General features: G+C 33.0%; 1 protein-coding gene across 1 annotated transcript; it reads right to left on the bottom strand.

The window, feature by feature from the left end:
- Nucleotides 1-7033: 7033 nt before the first annotated feature.
- LOC118054392 (respiratory burst oxidase homolog protein C) lies at nt 7034-11724 on the bottom strand. Its single transcript, XM_035065957.2, has 12 exons — nt 10989-11724; nt 10729-10891; nt 10562-10610; nt 10142-10255; nt 9625-10050; nt 9154-9540; nt 8940-9035; nt 8713-8828; nt 8501-8603; nt 8334-8404; nt 7548-8095; nt 7034-7425 (listed from the first exon to the last, which is right to left on the bottom strand). Exons 1-12 carry the CDS (start codon nt 11584-11586, stop codon nt 7316-7318), a joined length of 2781 nt encoding a protein of 926 aa, XP_034921848.1. The 5' UTR covers nt 11587-11724; the 3' UTR covers nt 7034-7315.
- Nucleotides 11725-17657: the final 5933 nt, after the last annotated feature.

Raw genomic sequence — 17657 nt, 5'->3', positions numbered from 1 at the left:
TATTTTTAAGAAGAGCAATAATTAAAATTTTATTAAAATAAAATAAATCTTGTTGTTAAGAAAATGCTAGCTAGATTCAGATTTAAAAATTTTAAAGAACATCCCTATTGCATTGGACAAAGTTTTTGCGGTGCTGCAGAACCTGGCCTGACCTAATTTGAAGATTTTTTTAAATTGAGCCATTATCTGGGTTTTAAATTAAATTGGATAGGAGCTAACATAATGTCATCTGATTAAAATTTGATTTGATATCAAGAAGTAAAAAAATTCAAGATGATGTTGCTTTAATCTTTTCTTTTTACATGTTAAAATAATAATGTTTTTTATCGACTTGGTTTAACATATTAAATCTATAAATTAAGTGATAAATCCAAATAAATTAAATAATTTTTTTTATCTAACTATTCAACGATGGAATTTGACATGCATGGGAGAAAGCTGCCCAATAAAATTCAAGAAAAGAAAACTATCATAAAGGGATGAAAAATAGAGTATATGTAAATGTTAGGTAAAATAATGATATAAAATTTCTCCAAAATAAAAAAAATCAAATAGTATTTAATCAAACAACTAAAAAAATTGAGCGATCAAGTAAAATAATAAAAAAAAATCATGAAATGTTTTACAAAAATAATGCTTGTTAATATAATAAAAAAAATTGTTATGATCTTGTAAAAAAATGAAAAATCAATGGTATTTAATGAAAAAAACTCAAATTAGTTTTTTAACTAATTAATCTAAATGGATTGAAATGTAAAATGTAGGAGTTTTTATTATTATTATTATTATTTAAAGAACAAAATAGGCTAAACGTGTGGCCAAGGTTGTTAAAATCGCGATTCAACTCGTAAAATCGTACGTTTTTACGAGTTAATATAGGCTTTACGTGCTAAATCGTACATAAAACTCGGAAATGGGTAAAATCGGGTCAAAATCGGGTAAAATCGTTAAAATCGGGTGAAATCGCGTAAAATCACGATTTCACCACCGATTGAACGATTATACCCGCAGGGAATAAACATTCAGTGTTGCTGCCAGGTGTCGCCTTCCTACTGGCTTAACATATCAAATGCAATTAACGTAATTCACCGAATCAGTCTTCTCTCTTCTCTTCACGTTCTCACTTCTCAGAACATCAAAGATTCAAAATCCCTAAATTGAAAAAGTGACTCAGTCTCAGTCTTTTACTCTTTTAATCTCTTGCTCTCAGCCAAGTTGCCAACAATCAACCACCGTCGAACAGCCCTCTCCCCTCAGCTTTTTTATTATTCCATCATCGACGGCGTTCTTTGCACCAGCCACCAGCCACTGTGAGAATCAGCGTCCACACAGCAACAACGATCAACGGCTTCTCTCCAGTCTTCACGAGGTAAGTTACACTGTTTATCTTATTTCGCCTCCCTCCTGCAAAAATTCATTATTTGTGAATGGTCAGTTGGGTCTGTGCTAAATCCCAGTCTTTACATAACTGTTTGAATTTGTTTGAATTGATGGGTCTGTGCTAAATCGCTGGGTCTGTCATCTGTGAATGGGTTGCTCACCGAAACAATTTTATGAATGGGTTTGCAGCGTTTGCTAATTGTTTATGAATGGGTCTGTCATCTGTGAATGAATGAGTTTGCTTATTGTTTATGAATGGGGTCTGTGAATGGTTTGAGTCTGTGCATTTGTTTTGATAAAAATTGCCACTCATTTATTACCAATTTTGTGAACTACCAGTTCGTTGATTGTGGCGATTCTATAAACACAGACGGAGATGGATACGCAAAAGGGCACCTCATTGTGAACTACTAGTTCGTTGATTGTGGCGATTCTATAAACAACCCTAAACCTCTGCTCTCTATCATCGATGATCAATAGACTAAATGTATGTGTAGCTGGGACTCTGTCAATAAGCATTTTCATGTCTTCCCGAATTGAAGAAGAATATAACTGGGTTCTGATTTTGAAAACAGAGTATCTAAAATGATTTTAATTATGGTATTATGGTAATTCTTTTCTAGTTATGGTACAATGATTCTACCAGTTTGTTTACTGATTTTAATTAGTTTTTGAATTCATATTATGGTAATTCTTTTTTGATAGCTGGATGTTTAGTATCTAAAATGTTTATGAATTCAGTATTAGTTTCTGAATGCAGTATTTTTTTTTTTTATTTGAAGTATGAATTTTTTTTAATGTATTTTAAAATTCTTTACGATTTTACGATTTTACGATCCGTTTTTACGATCCGAGTTTGTGGGCGGCTTTCCGTGCCGTGTTAAAATCGCGATTTTAACAACCTTGCGTGTGGCTTTACGTGTTTGACCCATAAAAAGAAAACCTAGCCGGCACATCTGACTTACCTGCGCATTTGGACTCTTATTATACTAGAGGGTGGAGGACGTGTCCTTGATCATTTATTTATTTATTTAAAAAAACCAACACGTATAACTGGTTGTCCGCTAACCTAAAATTCAGTGATTGAAGGGTTAATGGAAAGTTAGGGCAAGTGTATTTTATATTTAAAAATTTATTTGTCAAATTTTTTTTTATCCAAAACACTTAAAAAATACACATAAGGGATCTAAATAAACATACTAATGGCTTCAAATTATCTAAAAATCAATTAAAAAAATCAACTCGAATTTAAAAAACTTTTTGAGCCTATATCCAGCTTTTCATACAAGGTGATGTCAAATAACACTTTAGTAAAATATTTCAAATTGAATGAAACTTGTTAATATTAAGATCAATTTTTTTCATGGTTAAACTTAGTGTTAATTGAAGATTTTTCTCTTTAAATAGAATATGGTGACTCTCACCTTCTTAAATTCAGGAACTGAAAAATAAAAAAAATAATAATATTTTGAATCGAAACTGAATTTTAAAAAACTAAAGGGACTGAAAATATATCCATTAAATAGTAGGAGGATCAAAGTTAAATGTTCACACCAATTTTGAAATTCCACCTAGTTTTCTTGTATTTTTATTTTGGCTGTCTTTGAATCATGTCCTTCCTTAACAAACCGGAATCAATTGGCCATTAAAAGATCCAATTAAAAAGAAAAAAAAAAAGGTTGATGATGAAAAAAAAAAATCACGTTTTAGTTATTTTGTTAATATAACGAAAAATTCCAAGACTTCAAATTTGTAGTCATTTTGTCGATCCCATTTTTATAGGAGTCTGTGTGGCACAATTGCCGTGAACATTGTTTGAAACTAAATTTGGGAAAAAATCTCTATTAGGATGTCCTGTTTCTTCCTGTCTTTAGGTCTTTTGGGCTTTTGAGCTGTAATGGATTTGATGTCGGGCCACGAACCTGTAAAACAAGGCCCCTCCGAACCTGGGGGGGCTTCCGATATATATATATTTAAGTCAGCTCAGAGGAATTAATGTTTAAAAATCTCATGAGGAGAATGATTTAATTACTTTCGGGAATGAATTTACAATTTATCAGCAGATATTAGGAATGAAAAATGAAATCATCTTTGGGTAATAGGAGTTTTTGTATAGCTGGCAGGCACATTCATGGTGATCCGTGGTCCGTCATAGATATTAGCAGATTTCTCGTAATTCTAATAGTCTAGGAAAGGGACATTCCAGCTAGTCATCCTCTACCGATGATATGCTCTAACGCGGAGCCTTCGACTGTGATTGTTTTTTTAATGTTCTTAAAGATTGTGATGTAAAATATTTTTTAATATAGTTTTTTTAAAATATATATATTAAAAATTTAATTAGATATTTTTTTATGCAAGAAATATTTTTAAAAGCAGTTTTAAACGCATTCTCAAACTTTCTTTTAATAATCATCTCGTAGAGTTCGGGAATGCTGCCCAAGCACTACTAGGTAAAAGTTAGAATTTTTTTTATTTAAAATTAATTTTTTATTTGTTATTTTGGATTAAAAAACAAATTCCCCGCATTAACAAACACTGCCATGGTTATAATCCTGGCCATGTGTCTTCGCCCTTAAAAAATAGTGCTGAATTTGAATAATCCACGACACCCAAAAAGATTTTTTTGATCGTTGATATTAAGATTTAGGAAGGAAACTTTAGGTGAGAGATATTCAACAATTAACCACTACAATTCATGTCGTCCTGTATTTCGTCTTGTCTTGTAATAAAGGGCAGCGAGATTGTTGACGGTTGAAAATTCTAATTTTATCGACTTCGAAAGATAACATAGCTCGGAGTAGGTAACTCTGCTCGATCGCCGAATTGTGAAAAATGGCTCCCAGTTGACTAGGTTCTCAGCATGTCTTTAATTTGAGGGCTTCCTTGGATGTTAATAATTATTTCCATTTTTGTTTTCTTCGGCCAATGATTCTTCCAGGTAAAAAAAAACGGGTATCCTATGTGAATATCTTCCTACATGTTAGGTTGCAGCCGACCAGACACATGAAAATGCAATTCTAGCTGAGGGCAGCGAGGACTTTTAAAAAAAGGGGGGCTGGGAGAGTCAATTGACCAGATTATGAACGAGGTAGAAAAGAGACAACAACCGACAGTGTCTAAAGGCAACATGATCGTTGATGTCTTTTGTTGAAATTGAGGTCCATTGTGATTTAATTGCTTGGACTTTCTACCACTGAAATCACAGAAAATACTTTATTCATATTATCAATCCCTAGATTCAACTATTCATTATACTATCAAATTTGGCTTTGAACTCATTTATAAACTGGAGTGGGAAAATACCTAAAAATAATAATTTAAAACCACATTTATCAAGAAAATTCTTTTAATTATTATTACTTGCTTTGAAATCTTTTCTGTATGGGTGCAAATAAGTTCAGTATTCTTATTGTTATTGATAATTAAACCCGTGACTTCTTGATAATATTAAATAATATTCAATTATATATGTTTTCACTTTATATGCCATCCACTTAGATTCATGTAAATATACTCTTATATGCAAATCATGATAGTATAATATATTTCAAATTGACGAAAAATAAACTACATCTTCAAAGAAAATTATTATCCATCTACTCATGAAATACTATTCATTTAATGATAAATTTACTCTTCAATAATAAAACTTTTAAATTAAACATTAAAAACAAAGTAGTCTTTTTACTAGTAGTCTTTTAGTTTTTTACATAATAAAATTAATTACTTAGCTACCTCTAAAATAAAAAATGGATAAAATTAATATCTAATTGCTTTTTAGTCTTTTTAACTTTTTAGCACAATAAAATTATTTAATTATCATTAAAAAAATCTATTAAAATATCCTTTAGAGTCTTTTTTATCTTTCCATCATTGTTTTTTAGTTGATATCAAGTTGTAAGGGGTTTTTTTTATTTGACCAAATATTAATAATTATTAAAAAAAAAAAACTACTGGAGTGTATAGTGTATAGCGCACAAGCCAGTAAATAGGAGTCACGTGCAAGTTTATCCTGTGACCAAACTATTTTGATGAGTTAATTTTGATGGATATTTTTTTTCTTACAGAAGGTATTTAGAAACTATAAAGAAAAGACCGCTCCATCCCTTCATCGAAATTTATAAAGAAAAGTCAATGATCACCTACCCCATTTTCGATGGTCTAATTCAAAATTATCACGAGGCTGGAAATTTCTGATATAGGAGGCTGAAAGAAGACCTTCCAAGTTTCTAACCTGCCACCCGCGTCGTGTTGACCAAAAAGCTTGAATTAATTATGCAAATTCAATGAATTCAAATAATAATAGCTCTGCGCATAAATTTCCTGTTCAATTTCTCTCAGCATGCCTATGTATTCTTTGAATATTTCTGCAATTCGTCAAATTCTTATCTAAAAAAGCACTCGGAACTTTGTATCCAAGCCGATTTTCCCGAGTCAGAGGAGTTGCATTCAAGCTTGATTGATTCTTAAGTGCAGAAAATGTAAGGATCTTCTTAGGTCAATAGACTTCATTTTATTGGAATGAACAGGTCTGTCAGTGTTGTCATGTTGTAAACGCAGCAGAAATCTCGGTTGTTTGAAAATATATCCCTTCGTTTATTTATTTTTAACTGAAATATATATATATATATATATCTTCGGAGCTCACATTAAGGGTTATTTTTTCCTTTTTTTCATATATTATTTATTATATGCGATGGAGTTCTTGCCATACAAAGAGCTAGATAACTCTCAGGAAAATCTTTACTTGTGAATAGTTTTTATTCTCTAAAAAATATATATCCAAAAACAACAAAGTTTCATAGGATAAATACTTGTGTGTTCATTCAAGAAAAATATTAGCAAAATTATGATAGAATTGGTATTTCTAAAATTATAATATTTTTTAAAAAATAATATTGGAAGTTTTATAAAATAATATAAATTATATCTTAAAATTTTATATAACAGTGTAATTATTAAATGAAGTTTGTTTTTTGATATGATATTAAAATCTTGATAACTAATCAATTATGAATTTAAATTTTATTATTTTTATTTATTTAATAAAAAATAAATATAATATAATATAATATAAATTTTAAATTTTAAAAAACTTTCACATATAAAGAAATGATTCTTTTACATCACCATTAAATATCCTGCCTAACCGAGAGATTCGAAGACATCAAATTTTGAAGAAGAAGACAAAAAGATAGTAAGGATCAGAAGAAAGCACCATCCGCGAAAATGACACCAAGAACGGTTGGATTTTTTTTTATTTCCTAATTTGCGAAGATATACATACATGCAATCATTTATACTTCAACAAATTAGGTTGCTTATACGTTGAACATTTAAGAAGAACACCAAAAACCCACCGGTTACAAGGGACATCACAGATAACATGGAGCGTATAAGAAGAATAAGAGCTTGTTTGACGTCCTTATGATTTTCTAGTTTTTAATAACTATTTTATTTTAAAACAAAACAATAAAATAATATTTGGTTAACATCTTAAATATTATATAACTCTTAACTTTTAAGAGTGAAATGTGATTTTTATAAAAGCATGTTGTTAAATATGTATTAGCTTATATATATTTTTTTTAAAATAAAAAGAAGTTATACTTTTTCAAGAAAAAACTGCTTGTTTTATTGAGAGAGGATATTTTAAGAGATATAAAGTATAAAATAAATTTTAATCCGAATCCAAGAACAATTGTTATGGAAGGATTATCCATGAGTGTAGATATAATAGTTTTGTGTACCTAACAAAAATCATTCTAGAAAGAAAGCTAATATATGCAATTGGGTGCTGACGGCGTCGTGACGTTTCACTACTCAGCAACATTACAATATTAAATGGTCACTAAAGATTTTAAAAGAAAAATCAATGGCTTGCTTGTGTGTGTGTGTACATATATGTAAATCTTCTCCTTCTTTTCCTGCCTTAAAAGTTCTCTTTATGGAAATCGAACTTTGTAGAGGTCTTGCGAGAGAAGGCTAGAGCCAATTGCCTTAGCTCCTTCGTGAGTGCTGGTGCACCACAGTAGAAAACTCCTGCACATGATTTTACACACGGAGTTGTTTAGTTAGTAATATTTCCTTGGTTCCGTGGGACAAAAAGAAGATTTAAACAGAGGCCCGACAAAAAGTAGGTGAGCAAGGTTAGCAGAACTGACCGACTCGAGAATCTGGATGCTGAAGGGCGATCTTCTTGTACACTTGTCGCCAGTTGGGTTTGGCAAAGTGAGATTTGACCCGTGTGCCTGAAACCACATCCACGCCACTCTTGGCATGGTGTAGCGACTGGAGCATGGCAATGAGAGCTGACCTCGCGTCGCCTTCTTCATAAACACTTGTGCAGTAGTTGTGCAATTCTATCACCTGCTTGTCATCCATCTCTGCCACCTCGTTCATTATCCCTTTGAACCACTCAAACGAACCCTGTTCCCTTGTGACCCAATAGAAGTATGCTTTTCTTGTTTTGAAACTCTTGCCACTAATCTTGTTGTTCTTATTAGGCGGAGCTCTGCCACTTTCCAGCGCGTCCAAGGCTCCATTATTCCCGTCATCCTTATCCTTGATTTTCATGTTGTTGATAATGTCCTTGACGATGCTGATCATAGGTGTGGCTCCGATGCCAAGCCCTACTAGGAGCACCACATCATATTTCTTGTAGTCTTGTGCCGGAGCTCCAAAAGGACCATCAACTAATATCTTGGGAATGCTGTAACATTAATTTAATCGCCACTTGTCAATGAAATGCTCGAGGCAATAAAATCCATTAATTGTGCTCCTATTATCGATGATCAAGCCATCGAACGCTATTGAATCGCTAACAGATTTTAGTCAAACTTATATATGATCAATTCACCAACCTCACATACATGAAACTGGCACAAGTTCTAAAAGAAAAGAAAAGAGTGACTATAGAAGAAGGTTGATTAGAGATCATAATTAACTACCTAGGATTGTTTCCTCCTTGCATATCAGCTCTGAGTAATCCACTCTTCCCAGCAGTTGGAGGCTGACAAACCTAACAACCATTGAAAACATAAGAGATTGTTCAGAACCAAACAAGAAGGGAAATAGGTTTGGCATGCAGCATATATAGATGTAGCTTACGACAAACCTCGGAGAAAACAGTTTTGAGTTGCCTCGTCCAATCACCGAGTGTTCGAATGTGCACGCTAAGGTAGTCATCTCCTGGTGCTGAAGTGATAGAAAATGGGTGCCTGTGTTCATACCAGTTACTATGCATTAGTGTCGAAGGCCAAAGTAATCGGATTTCTTGGGCTGGAGTGGGCTCTAGCTAGCTATCTGCCTCAGAAATTAGATTCTTACCATTCAAATGGAGAAACTGCAGCGCAGTTGACAAACATGTACTGCCCACTCTTGTATTTGAATCCTTGGGGCTTTGACATGTGCAATGACAGGACGTTTCCCGGATAGACGGCAACCTAATAAAGTGTTCAAGAAAAAATAGTGGTCTTTAGTATTGTACAAGCTTGCCAGTACTGGAATTTGAAAATGAGCAGTGATCAATTCAAAGAGACTTCATTGAACTAGACCTTGAGGATCTTAACGGCTCTGATGCTTGATCTAAAAGCCCTGATCAACCTTTCACATGCATAAAGAATAACCGGCACTGCTAGATACATCCATGTCTGCAGCACTCAAGAGAAAATGGAAATCGATTGTAAATGTACAAGAAATATCTGAAGGGTCAAAAGGAAGCAAATTCTTAATTTTAGTTGCAAAGAAAGGGAGGAGCGAAGCACTGACCGTTTTCTGATACCATGTCTTTGTGAGGTAGAGGTATATTCCATGGACAACAAGGAGAGTGTAGACGATAACGAACAGATGGTGGGAATACCAGAAGGCATTGAAGCCAGTGAGTTTCTTGAGAGGTTTAGGTAGGTTGATTCTGTTACGCCGAAACCAAGGCGTGGCTAATGTGAATGCTATGGCCATTAGCACTACCATTACAACGCCTGTGACCCCCTCCACACCTTTCAAAAACCACCAGTAGTTTTCAGGCTGATCATCTCCGAAGTAAGGTTTCATAGGCTCGTATTCTTCTTCAGTGGCATGAATAAGTCGTGGAAAATCACACGTTAGATGAGCCCCTGCATGTAATCCAACTCCAATGGCAATTCCTACTGCAATAACCTGAACAAATTTATAGCAAGTACTATTAGATTTTTTAAGATCGCGCAGACTTCTCAGATACAAGGAAAACAGAAGTCTCGTTACCTTGTGGAAATTCAGATTGTCATCAAAAGGCACAGCAACACCCAATTTGGTCTTGTTTCTGAGCCAAGTAATGGTATTCCGGCAGACCGGTAGTAAAATCAAGGCCATATTGAATTTAAGGGTCTCTGCCCCTCCTTTGGCAACACTAACGCAATAGCCCATCACATCATATGCGGCCTTGTGCCGGTATTGTATGAACTTGTAAGTAAATAAACCAGCGACGATTCCCATCCACAACATCATTATCCAAACTCTCTGCCAATTATCCATCAAAAAGTACATCATCTTTTGGTACCATCTCTTTAATGGATTGTTTTCTTGTGTGGGCTTCAGCTTTTGGCTCAATAATTGACTCAGAACTTTGCTATCTCCACCTCTGACGGTTTGGTTTGGAGCTTGCAATAATAGTGTTTCCAAGTTATAAATCTGTTTATTGCCACCAAAACAAGAAATTAATTGTGCCCGGAAAGATAAATGAACCTATATGATTGTTTAATTACAGTTTTATGTACTGTACCATGATATATCCAGCATTATCTGGGTCTAATTCTTCCATGATTAGTGCTGCATACTCCTTGGCTTGTTTCTGGATGTTGGAAAGCTTGTTTGCAGAAGCACTGAGAGTGATAATCTACAAATAAATTTGATCCGGTCAATCACAACTAGTAATGTTATTTTATAAAATAAAGTCGTTATATCAACCAAAATTAATTCATTCTGTTCACCTTATGTTAGGGAAAAAAAACAGAGATGCGAAAGTTTTTTTTTTTCTTCAGAGTTTGAACGGTGCTAGAATTTGATTTTTATTTTATTTTAATTAAATATTTTTAAATTGTGTTTATATAAAAATAAAATAAAAAAAATAAAAAATATTATTTTAATATATTTTAAAAAACAACCAATAATACACTATTAAAATATTCATATGATCGCTTACTTCCAAAACTTCCTCTTCTGCTATTCTTCCATCAGCATCTTTATCAACCCTGCACATATTATCAATATCAAACACTTAAGAGCAGGCAACAAGACAGGCGGCAATCCCAAAGGATAAAAAGCGCTCAATCAATATTGAAAGATCGCAATGTTAATTGAAACGCATACATGTCAAAGAAGATCTGGAGCCTGGAGTCAAAGCTTTCATCGGAAATTTGATCCCAGAATTGTCTAAGCTGTGCCTTGTTAATTAAATCACTATTTATGTTATGTCTCCGAGCAAGTGCACGAAATAATTCTCCGGCAAATTCCTTAGAGTCCTTGTTCATACCTGTCGTGTATAAATATAGTGGTCAATAATTAGCATCACAGTTAATTGAAGCAGGAGATTAACGAGAAAATTAATAGCCAACAAGGGTACTAATTACCTATGCATTCTCCAAACAAGGAACAGGGAAGGAGGCCACTGGTAGAAGCAGTAAGTTCTTGAAATCGCTTCTCAACAGCAGGCCATCCATTTCCAGTTTTGGTGGTAATGAACTTAAGTCCCTTCAAGGCATGAGCAGCAGCTGACTTATTCCTATCAAACCGTCTAGTAGATGTCCTTCTTGATAAAGAAGCAAAACGTTTTAGCTCCTGAGAGACCTGTCTGATTCTGGATGATGTGTTCCTAAACAGTGAAGACCGCAGCGAAGAGGAATTGTTACCCTCCAGCGCAGTCTTCGCCAGCAGAGTCAATTCGGGATCCTCATTAGCTCCCTGAACGCTGTGAACTGCCACAGAATCTTCGCGAATATCCAAAGTAATCTCTACATAGGAAGATGGATCATCAGAACTACCGGAATTTATAATGGTTTCAGGAGGAATATTGAACCTCGCGCTCTTCCTTGAAGAACGTTTTTTATTGAGAGCCCCTCCTCCTCCGGATCCTAATGGCCCACTAAAGGCTGTTCTGTCGCTTGCTATGCTTTCTGTGTCCGAGCTGTTCTCAGAATAAGCATCCCTCGAGTCCTCGCCTCTGATCATTTTGATTAGCTTCACTTATCCTGCAAAACTTCTGCTAACACCAAATGGTTTTAAAGAGAAACGGCCGAGAAGGAAATATTAATTGTAAACCGAAAGTTGGTTGGTGTAGAAAATTTGCTTTTGATAAAGAGATGAGGGAGGACGAACCGGATATATATACACGCCAGAATGTAATAAGAAGAATTGGAGAAGGACGTTGCTTTCAAATCCATTTAAATGTTTTATTGCACATGCACTCGAATACGCAAATACGACGAAGGTCGTAGGAAAGGTATGCTGGTCAAATTGTCATCAACGACCACCCCTTTTATTTTCTACTTTCGGTCCTTTTTTACTCATCGATCTAACTTGCGCTAGCTGTAAATAAAATCTACACCCAGGAATTACTTGTATCTTCACCAAAGATTCTGCTTTGAATTGAATTATATTGACTGCATTTAGGTAGTGGGGTTGATTGATAATAGTGAATTACGGAAAGAGTAGACAAACTATATGCATATAATTGTAGTTTAAGAACCTAATTAGGTGGTAAATTCCACTCTTGATTTGTAAAAAAATTAAAGACGATAGTTGTTAGTCTTTTTATATATATATATATATTCACATAGCCACCTTCCATGGACTTTGCAACAACTGATGTCTTTTAATTTTTGGCATGCCTTCTAGATTTCCAAAAGAGTGAAACCATCACTATTTATATTTATTAAAAAGTGTTTGAGAGTGTGGTAAAAATTATTTTTTAAAATAGTTTTTGTTTGAAAATATATTAAAATAATATATTTTTATTTTTTTTAAAAATTTGTTTTTAACAACAACATATCAAAATAATTCAAAAAACACTAAAAAATAATTTAAACAAAATAAATTTAAATTTTAACATAAAAAGGTTTAACCTCGATACTAAACTGGTACTAAATTAATCTCTAATTTCTAAAATAAATTAGATCTACAGATTTATTCACAATTCCTCCTATAGCACAAAGAGAGAAAAAAAGAAAAAAAATCATAGTGACCCGAGTAATAATGATCCATAACAACCAAACGAACATAAACTTTATCATCATGTAATCCAAAAACTTGAAACTTCAGATTATTAATATTAGAATGCTCAGGTGCTTCGATGTCCAAAATTATATTCATTTCCGTACACTAAACACAATATGACTTGCTATGTTCTTGAGATACGGACAATAAACATCCTAACTTATCATGCTCGTAAGATAGGGCCAATCCTTGCACAGTAGCATCAAACAAATCTCAAATTCAATTGTTCTTGAGATACAGACTAAACACGAACTAGTTTATCATGCTTCCGAGACAGGGTCAACACTCATCTCCAGAGCTCACACAAAGTTCAAGTAATGAAGCCACTAATCCAATATAAAATGATCAATGGGCTTGCTTTTGGTTGTGGCAGGTGCCTCTTTCATCTTCTGCAATCAAGCATGTGCTCGTGCCTCCCGATGTTGCTCATTTCTTTATCCTACATCATCATACTCTGTCCGATTTCATTTGTTTATGCCTCGTTCGTTGGTTTGACCTGGTCCCCTGTATCTTTCTTCTAACGAGAATTAAGTGATTGCTTATACACTAGCCCGATCCATGGTTGAAAACACATTCTGGGTTTGATTTGAGACAAGTTCTGGATTTTGAATCAGGAGCTCTAGATAAACTTTCAAAAATCTTTTTTTTTTTTAAATCTAAATAACTATCAGGGTTCTTATTTGATTTCATTTCATTAATTTTGTTTTGAAAAATAGTTAATAGATTAAGAGTTGGATTTTGACAAGGTCAACTATATATATATTTTTTTTTAACCTATAATGGTTGAGGTTCCAGGTTGACCTATTAAATTTTACAACTATATCTTTGTTAAATCAAACCCCTGGTGGGGCAAATATCAAATTTTTGAAATATTGTGAATAATTAAATTTTGAGCACCGAATTTAACTAGGAAATAATGAGAACAATAACAACGCAAGGACAATTAGTGAAGTGTGGGATGTGATAACAGCTCTTCTTCAAAGTATCCATCAAAGCTTTGAATTCTTGCAGTAATCCTCAGTTCCATCGAGAGGAGAAACATATTAGCTAATTAGTGATTTAATTGGGTGTGAAAACAAAACTGGCGGTGATGTTACGCAACATGTTTATTTTATTAAGCGCCGGTGGCTTTGCTTTTCGATCTTATGGCCAAAGGAGGTGCCATTGGTAGCACAAATAGACATGTGCAAAAAGAAGCCAGGCAATTTGACCTAATTGCTACCCTTCTTATTATTTTGCGATCATTCCACCATGAGTGAATCAGAATCACTGAGAAGAACTGGTCATCTTGAACTATAGAAATGCGCAAACAAGCGTGTCACTTTCAAATGAAATCCAAGATGTGAGGGGATTGGATTATAGAGATTTTAAAATGGGAACGCCTAAAATTGGTGACATTTGTCAAGAGCTCCTTCTTCAGCCACAAGCAAGGCAATGGGAATCGGTTGACCGACTTATGCAGTGATCGTCTTGTTTCTCAAAACGCGGATTCGCTATCTTCCATTGAAGAAGGTTCAAAAGTCAAACTGGTATCGTGGTGGAAACTTGGACCAATGATAGCATGCGTAAAAGTGCAAGTGGCTGTTTTTTATTTGGAATGTGTTAGAATGAGGATACTGACTTGACTTGTACTGTTTTTGACGCTGTCTTAGCGGTGTTTTGTCAAAATTTAATGTTGTTTTTATGTTTTGATATTTTTTAAAAAATAAAAAAAATATTTTAAAAAATATAAACTACCGCTTAATAAATACCCCAAAAATATTTATGGATGATGTCAATAGTGTTAAGTTTGAAATTGAAGGTGTAAAAAATAAGCTTTTTTTAATGGAAATGATTATATTTTTATTAATTTTAATTTTATGAATAAAATTTTAAAAATCATAATTATATCATTTTATTATACACTTCCTTAATTACAAGCTCTTCCCGTGATTTTAGCTCAGAAGGAAAGGAAAGGACGGTAAACAATCCATAAACTTCAACTAATTTCAAACTGGGAGGGTCAATCATATTTTATATGCATTTACAATGTCTTTTTTTTTGTAACATATTCTCGCATCTATCTTACTTTTATATATTTAAGCAGGACTCTCTTTTGATGGGATATTTTAGATAAATCTTTCACTTTTCGATTGATGCATCTAATAAAAATCCACTTCTCAAATCCCATTAAAGATATGTCCAGATCTTCTTAGAAAGCATCTCAAGATAATCTTTCCATAAATTTGGTAATGTTTTTAACAAAGAGTAAATTAATACTTCTTTTAAATTAGTTATATAAAAAAAAATACATCCTGTAAATTTAGTAGCGGAAAAGTGATTTCTAGGATAGATTTGACGTCAAATTAGCACCTTCCTTGAGCAAATAAAAATTCCCTACCGGTGTACGTTGAATTAATCAAATTGAGATTTTTATGCTTAGCCCTGATTTTAAAAATATTCGGAACGCTGTTCTAAATGGAAACTGAAGGGGGTTGGTTACACCTTCCATAATAAATTTTCTGAATGACTTTCTATGTATCGATCCCAAAAGTCAATGATTAAAAATGTCTTTTCTTTTCCCAGCTGTGCATGACCTCATCTAACAAGGAATACAGACGAGCTTGTTATAGGAAGCGTCCAGGTTGTAAACTAATGCTGACACTTCGTAAATGGTCAAAGTGAAAGGAAAACAAGAGAGCTCAAACAAGATAGCCCAAGCATGCAACTTCAGTCTCGAAGCTAGTTGGCCCAACCAAGTTTGAGGCCAATAACCCACTTTGATTATTCTATGGATTAAGTTCCAAATAGGTTACCCTTTTTTCTTCTTCTTGTTTTTATTTTTAATTGAAACACGTAGGTCATCATCAGAATAACGTTCTTCGGCAAGATTTCGAGCGATGCAAGATGGGTTTTCAATGAAATCCGCAATTTCGCATCATCAAGAAGGTAGTTTCGGCTCGGTAACCAAGTGTTAGGGGAGATAACAGAGTATTTGAAGCGCATGTTATTGCTCTATGCAGTCGATGCTTGACTACATAAATGATATAGGAATATGTAATGGCATATGGATAGTGTATTAAGGGATTTCATGGTGTTGTAATGTTTTGCCTGCACTTGAGTTGATTAGGTCTGTGAGAAGGGTGTATTACCACGGTTCCTTGGGTAGATGCATGCTCTCTTGGTATTTGAGCATGGAAAAAAAAAGAGCATAAACCCCTTGTCCTAATAAGTATTGTTTCATCTGCATTCTTCCATACAAAATATTATTATTGGCCAACTTCAATGATATAACTTGATGAGTGTTAGAAAGAGGAATCACAACAGCACCACTATAATGAAAAATAGGAATGGTAGCAATAACATTTATGGGAAGAGACGCCACAGATGATTCAGAAACTAGAAGAGAGATTGGCGATGTAATAAATACTGATGGAGGAGCAGTCGATGCACTGAAACAGGGGAGAAAAAAAAAACCATCGACATAGTAAGTGTAGATGGGTCGGCCGACATTCTAGTAAAAACAGAGGAGGTCACGGTTGGATTGTTAATAGGATCCATGAAGAGTTCTATCAAGGTATTGTTCTGATGATACCAAGTTGAGAAAAGTATATGAGATTCGTATTATTACACTTTGAATCTAGCCCAAATATTTTCTTCAAAAATAAAACAGAGAGCAACAATAGGCCTACCCAGAAAACAATGTTAGAGAATAAGGCCCGTGTATTTAAATGGGGATTTTAAAGGCGTGGACAGGAGGATTTTAGAAAGTCTAGCCATTAATTTTTTTTATGATGTTTAAGAAATTTTTTCTTAGAAAAAAATGTAGCTTGGAGATTTTTTAAGAAATTAAAAAATTTCAAAAACTTTCCTTAGAAGTGCTATCCTTTTATACTAATATTTATCGTTCCAAGATTGAAAACAAATTTTAAAAAAGAAATCAAGGAAGCTTAATCACCAACAACAAATAAGGAATTTAATGTTGCTGGTGATGGGAGGTAAAAAATAATCGAAAACAATAATGAAGAAATTAAATTTTAAAAAAAAATCAATAGAAACCCATACGCAAAGTGCGAGTCACACGCTAGTTTATTGTTTTAAATTATATGATCTCACGGATAAATTTAAGCCATGATTTTACAAAATCACTTATATGGCAGCGAATTATTTAAATTATAAAATACATTTTTCACTACATCAAGTAGTAATATTTTTTATGTATGACTTTTTTATTTGTAGAGATTTATCCTTAAAAAAAATCAAGTTAGATTTATATATTAAGTTTAATGTATACGGACAATATGAGAAATATTATATGATTTAGAAATAAACTAGTTTAAATGCATGTTGGAGGGGGGGGAAAACAAAACATAAAACAAATTATGCAGGTTTTAGAGAATTTTTTTGGTATTGTTATTAAATAAAAAAATACAATCATTTAAAAAAAATTCATCAAGATAATTTTTTTATTAACATATCTCTTGTTTATTTTAGTGAAAGCAAGGTTTTTAACTTAAATTGTTATATATATATATATATATATATATATATATATTGTTAAAGCAAATTAACAAAAAATATCAAAATAATATATCAATGTTTCATGTGTGATTAAAAGCTTAAAAAAAATATAAATGAAATAAAATCATATTCAAAATCTATTTAAAAAATTTAAGAATAAAAAACATTTGACAATTTATTATTAGTATTATGATTTTAATATCAAATATATAATAGCTTAAAAGATTGTTAAAATAAATAAATAGTATTTAAAAACAATATCAAAGCTCAACTGAAAAGTAAATAAATGTGGTAATATTTTTTGGAGTGTCAAAAAAAATATTGACTCTCTCAACTCTTCAATCTGCAACGTCTGAACATAGTTATATATGTTAACTAGCTTAGTTATGATACAAAGTTATTATTACTTGGATTAAACAAATATATTAAGATGCTTCTATATTCATATCAACGTTGAAGTACCATAAGAAACTCAAATTGTTTTAGTGTTGTCGTATAATAATTTGAAAATTTAAGTGAGAGTTAAT

This window comes from Populus alba, chromosome 3 (genome assembly GCF_005239225.2).
Source record: "Populus alba chromosome 3, ASM523922v2, whole genome shotgun sequence".
In the NCBI taxonomy this organism is placed as follows: domain Eukaryota; kingdom Viridiplantae; phylum Streptophyta; class Magnoliopsida; order Malpighiales; family Salicaceae; genus Populus; species Populus alba.
Note: the sequence above shows the minus strand (reverse complement) of the source record. Positions and strands in the feature narration are given on the sequence as shown.

What these genes read in the sequence shown, in the direction of transcription:
- LOC118054392 (XM_035065957.2), bottom strand. Translation starts at nt 11,586, where the DNA reads ATGATCAGAGGCGAGGACTCGAGGGATGCTTATTCTGAGAACAGCTCG. An exon ending in CAGAAGAGGAAGTTTTGGAA is followed by an intron (nt 10,256 to 10,561) that starts GTAAGCGATCAT and finishes ATTTATTTGTAG; the next exon opens with ATTATCACTCTCAGTGCTTC. An exon ending in CAAGGAGGAAACAATCCTAG is followed by an intron (nt 8,096 to 8,333) that starts GTAGTTAATTAT and finishes TTAATGTTACAG; the next exon opens with CATTCCCAAGATATTAGTTG.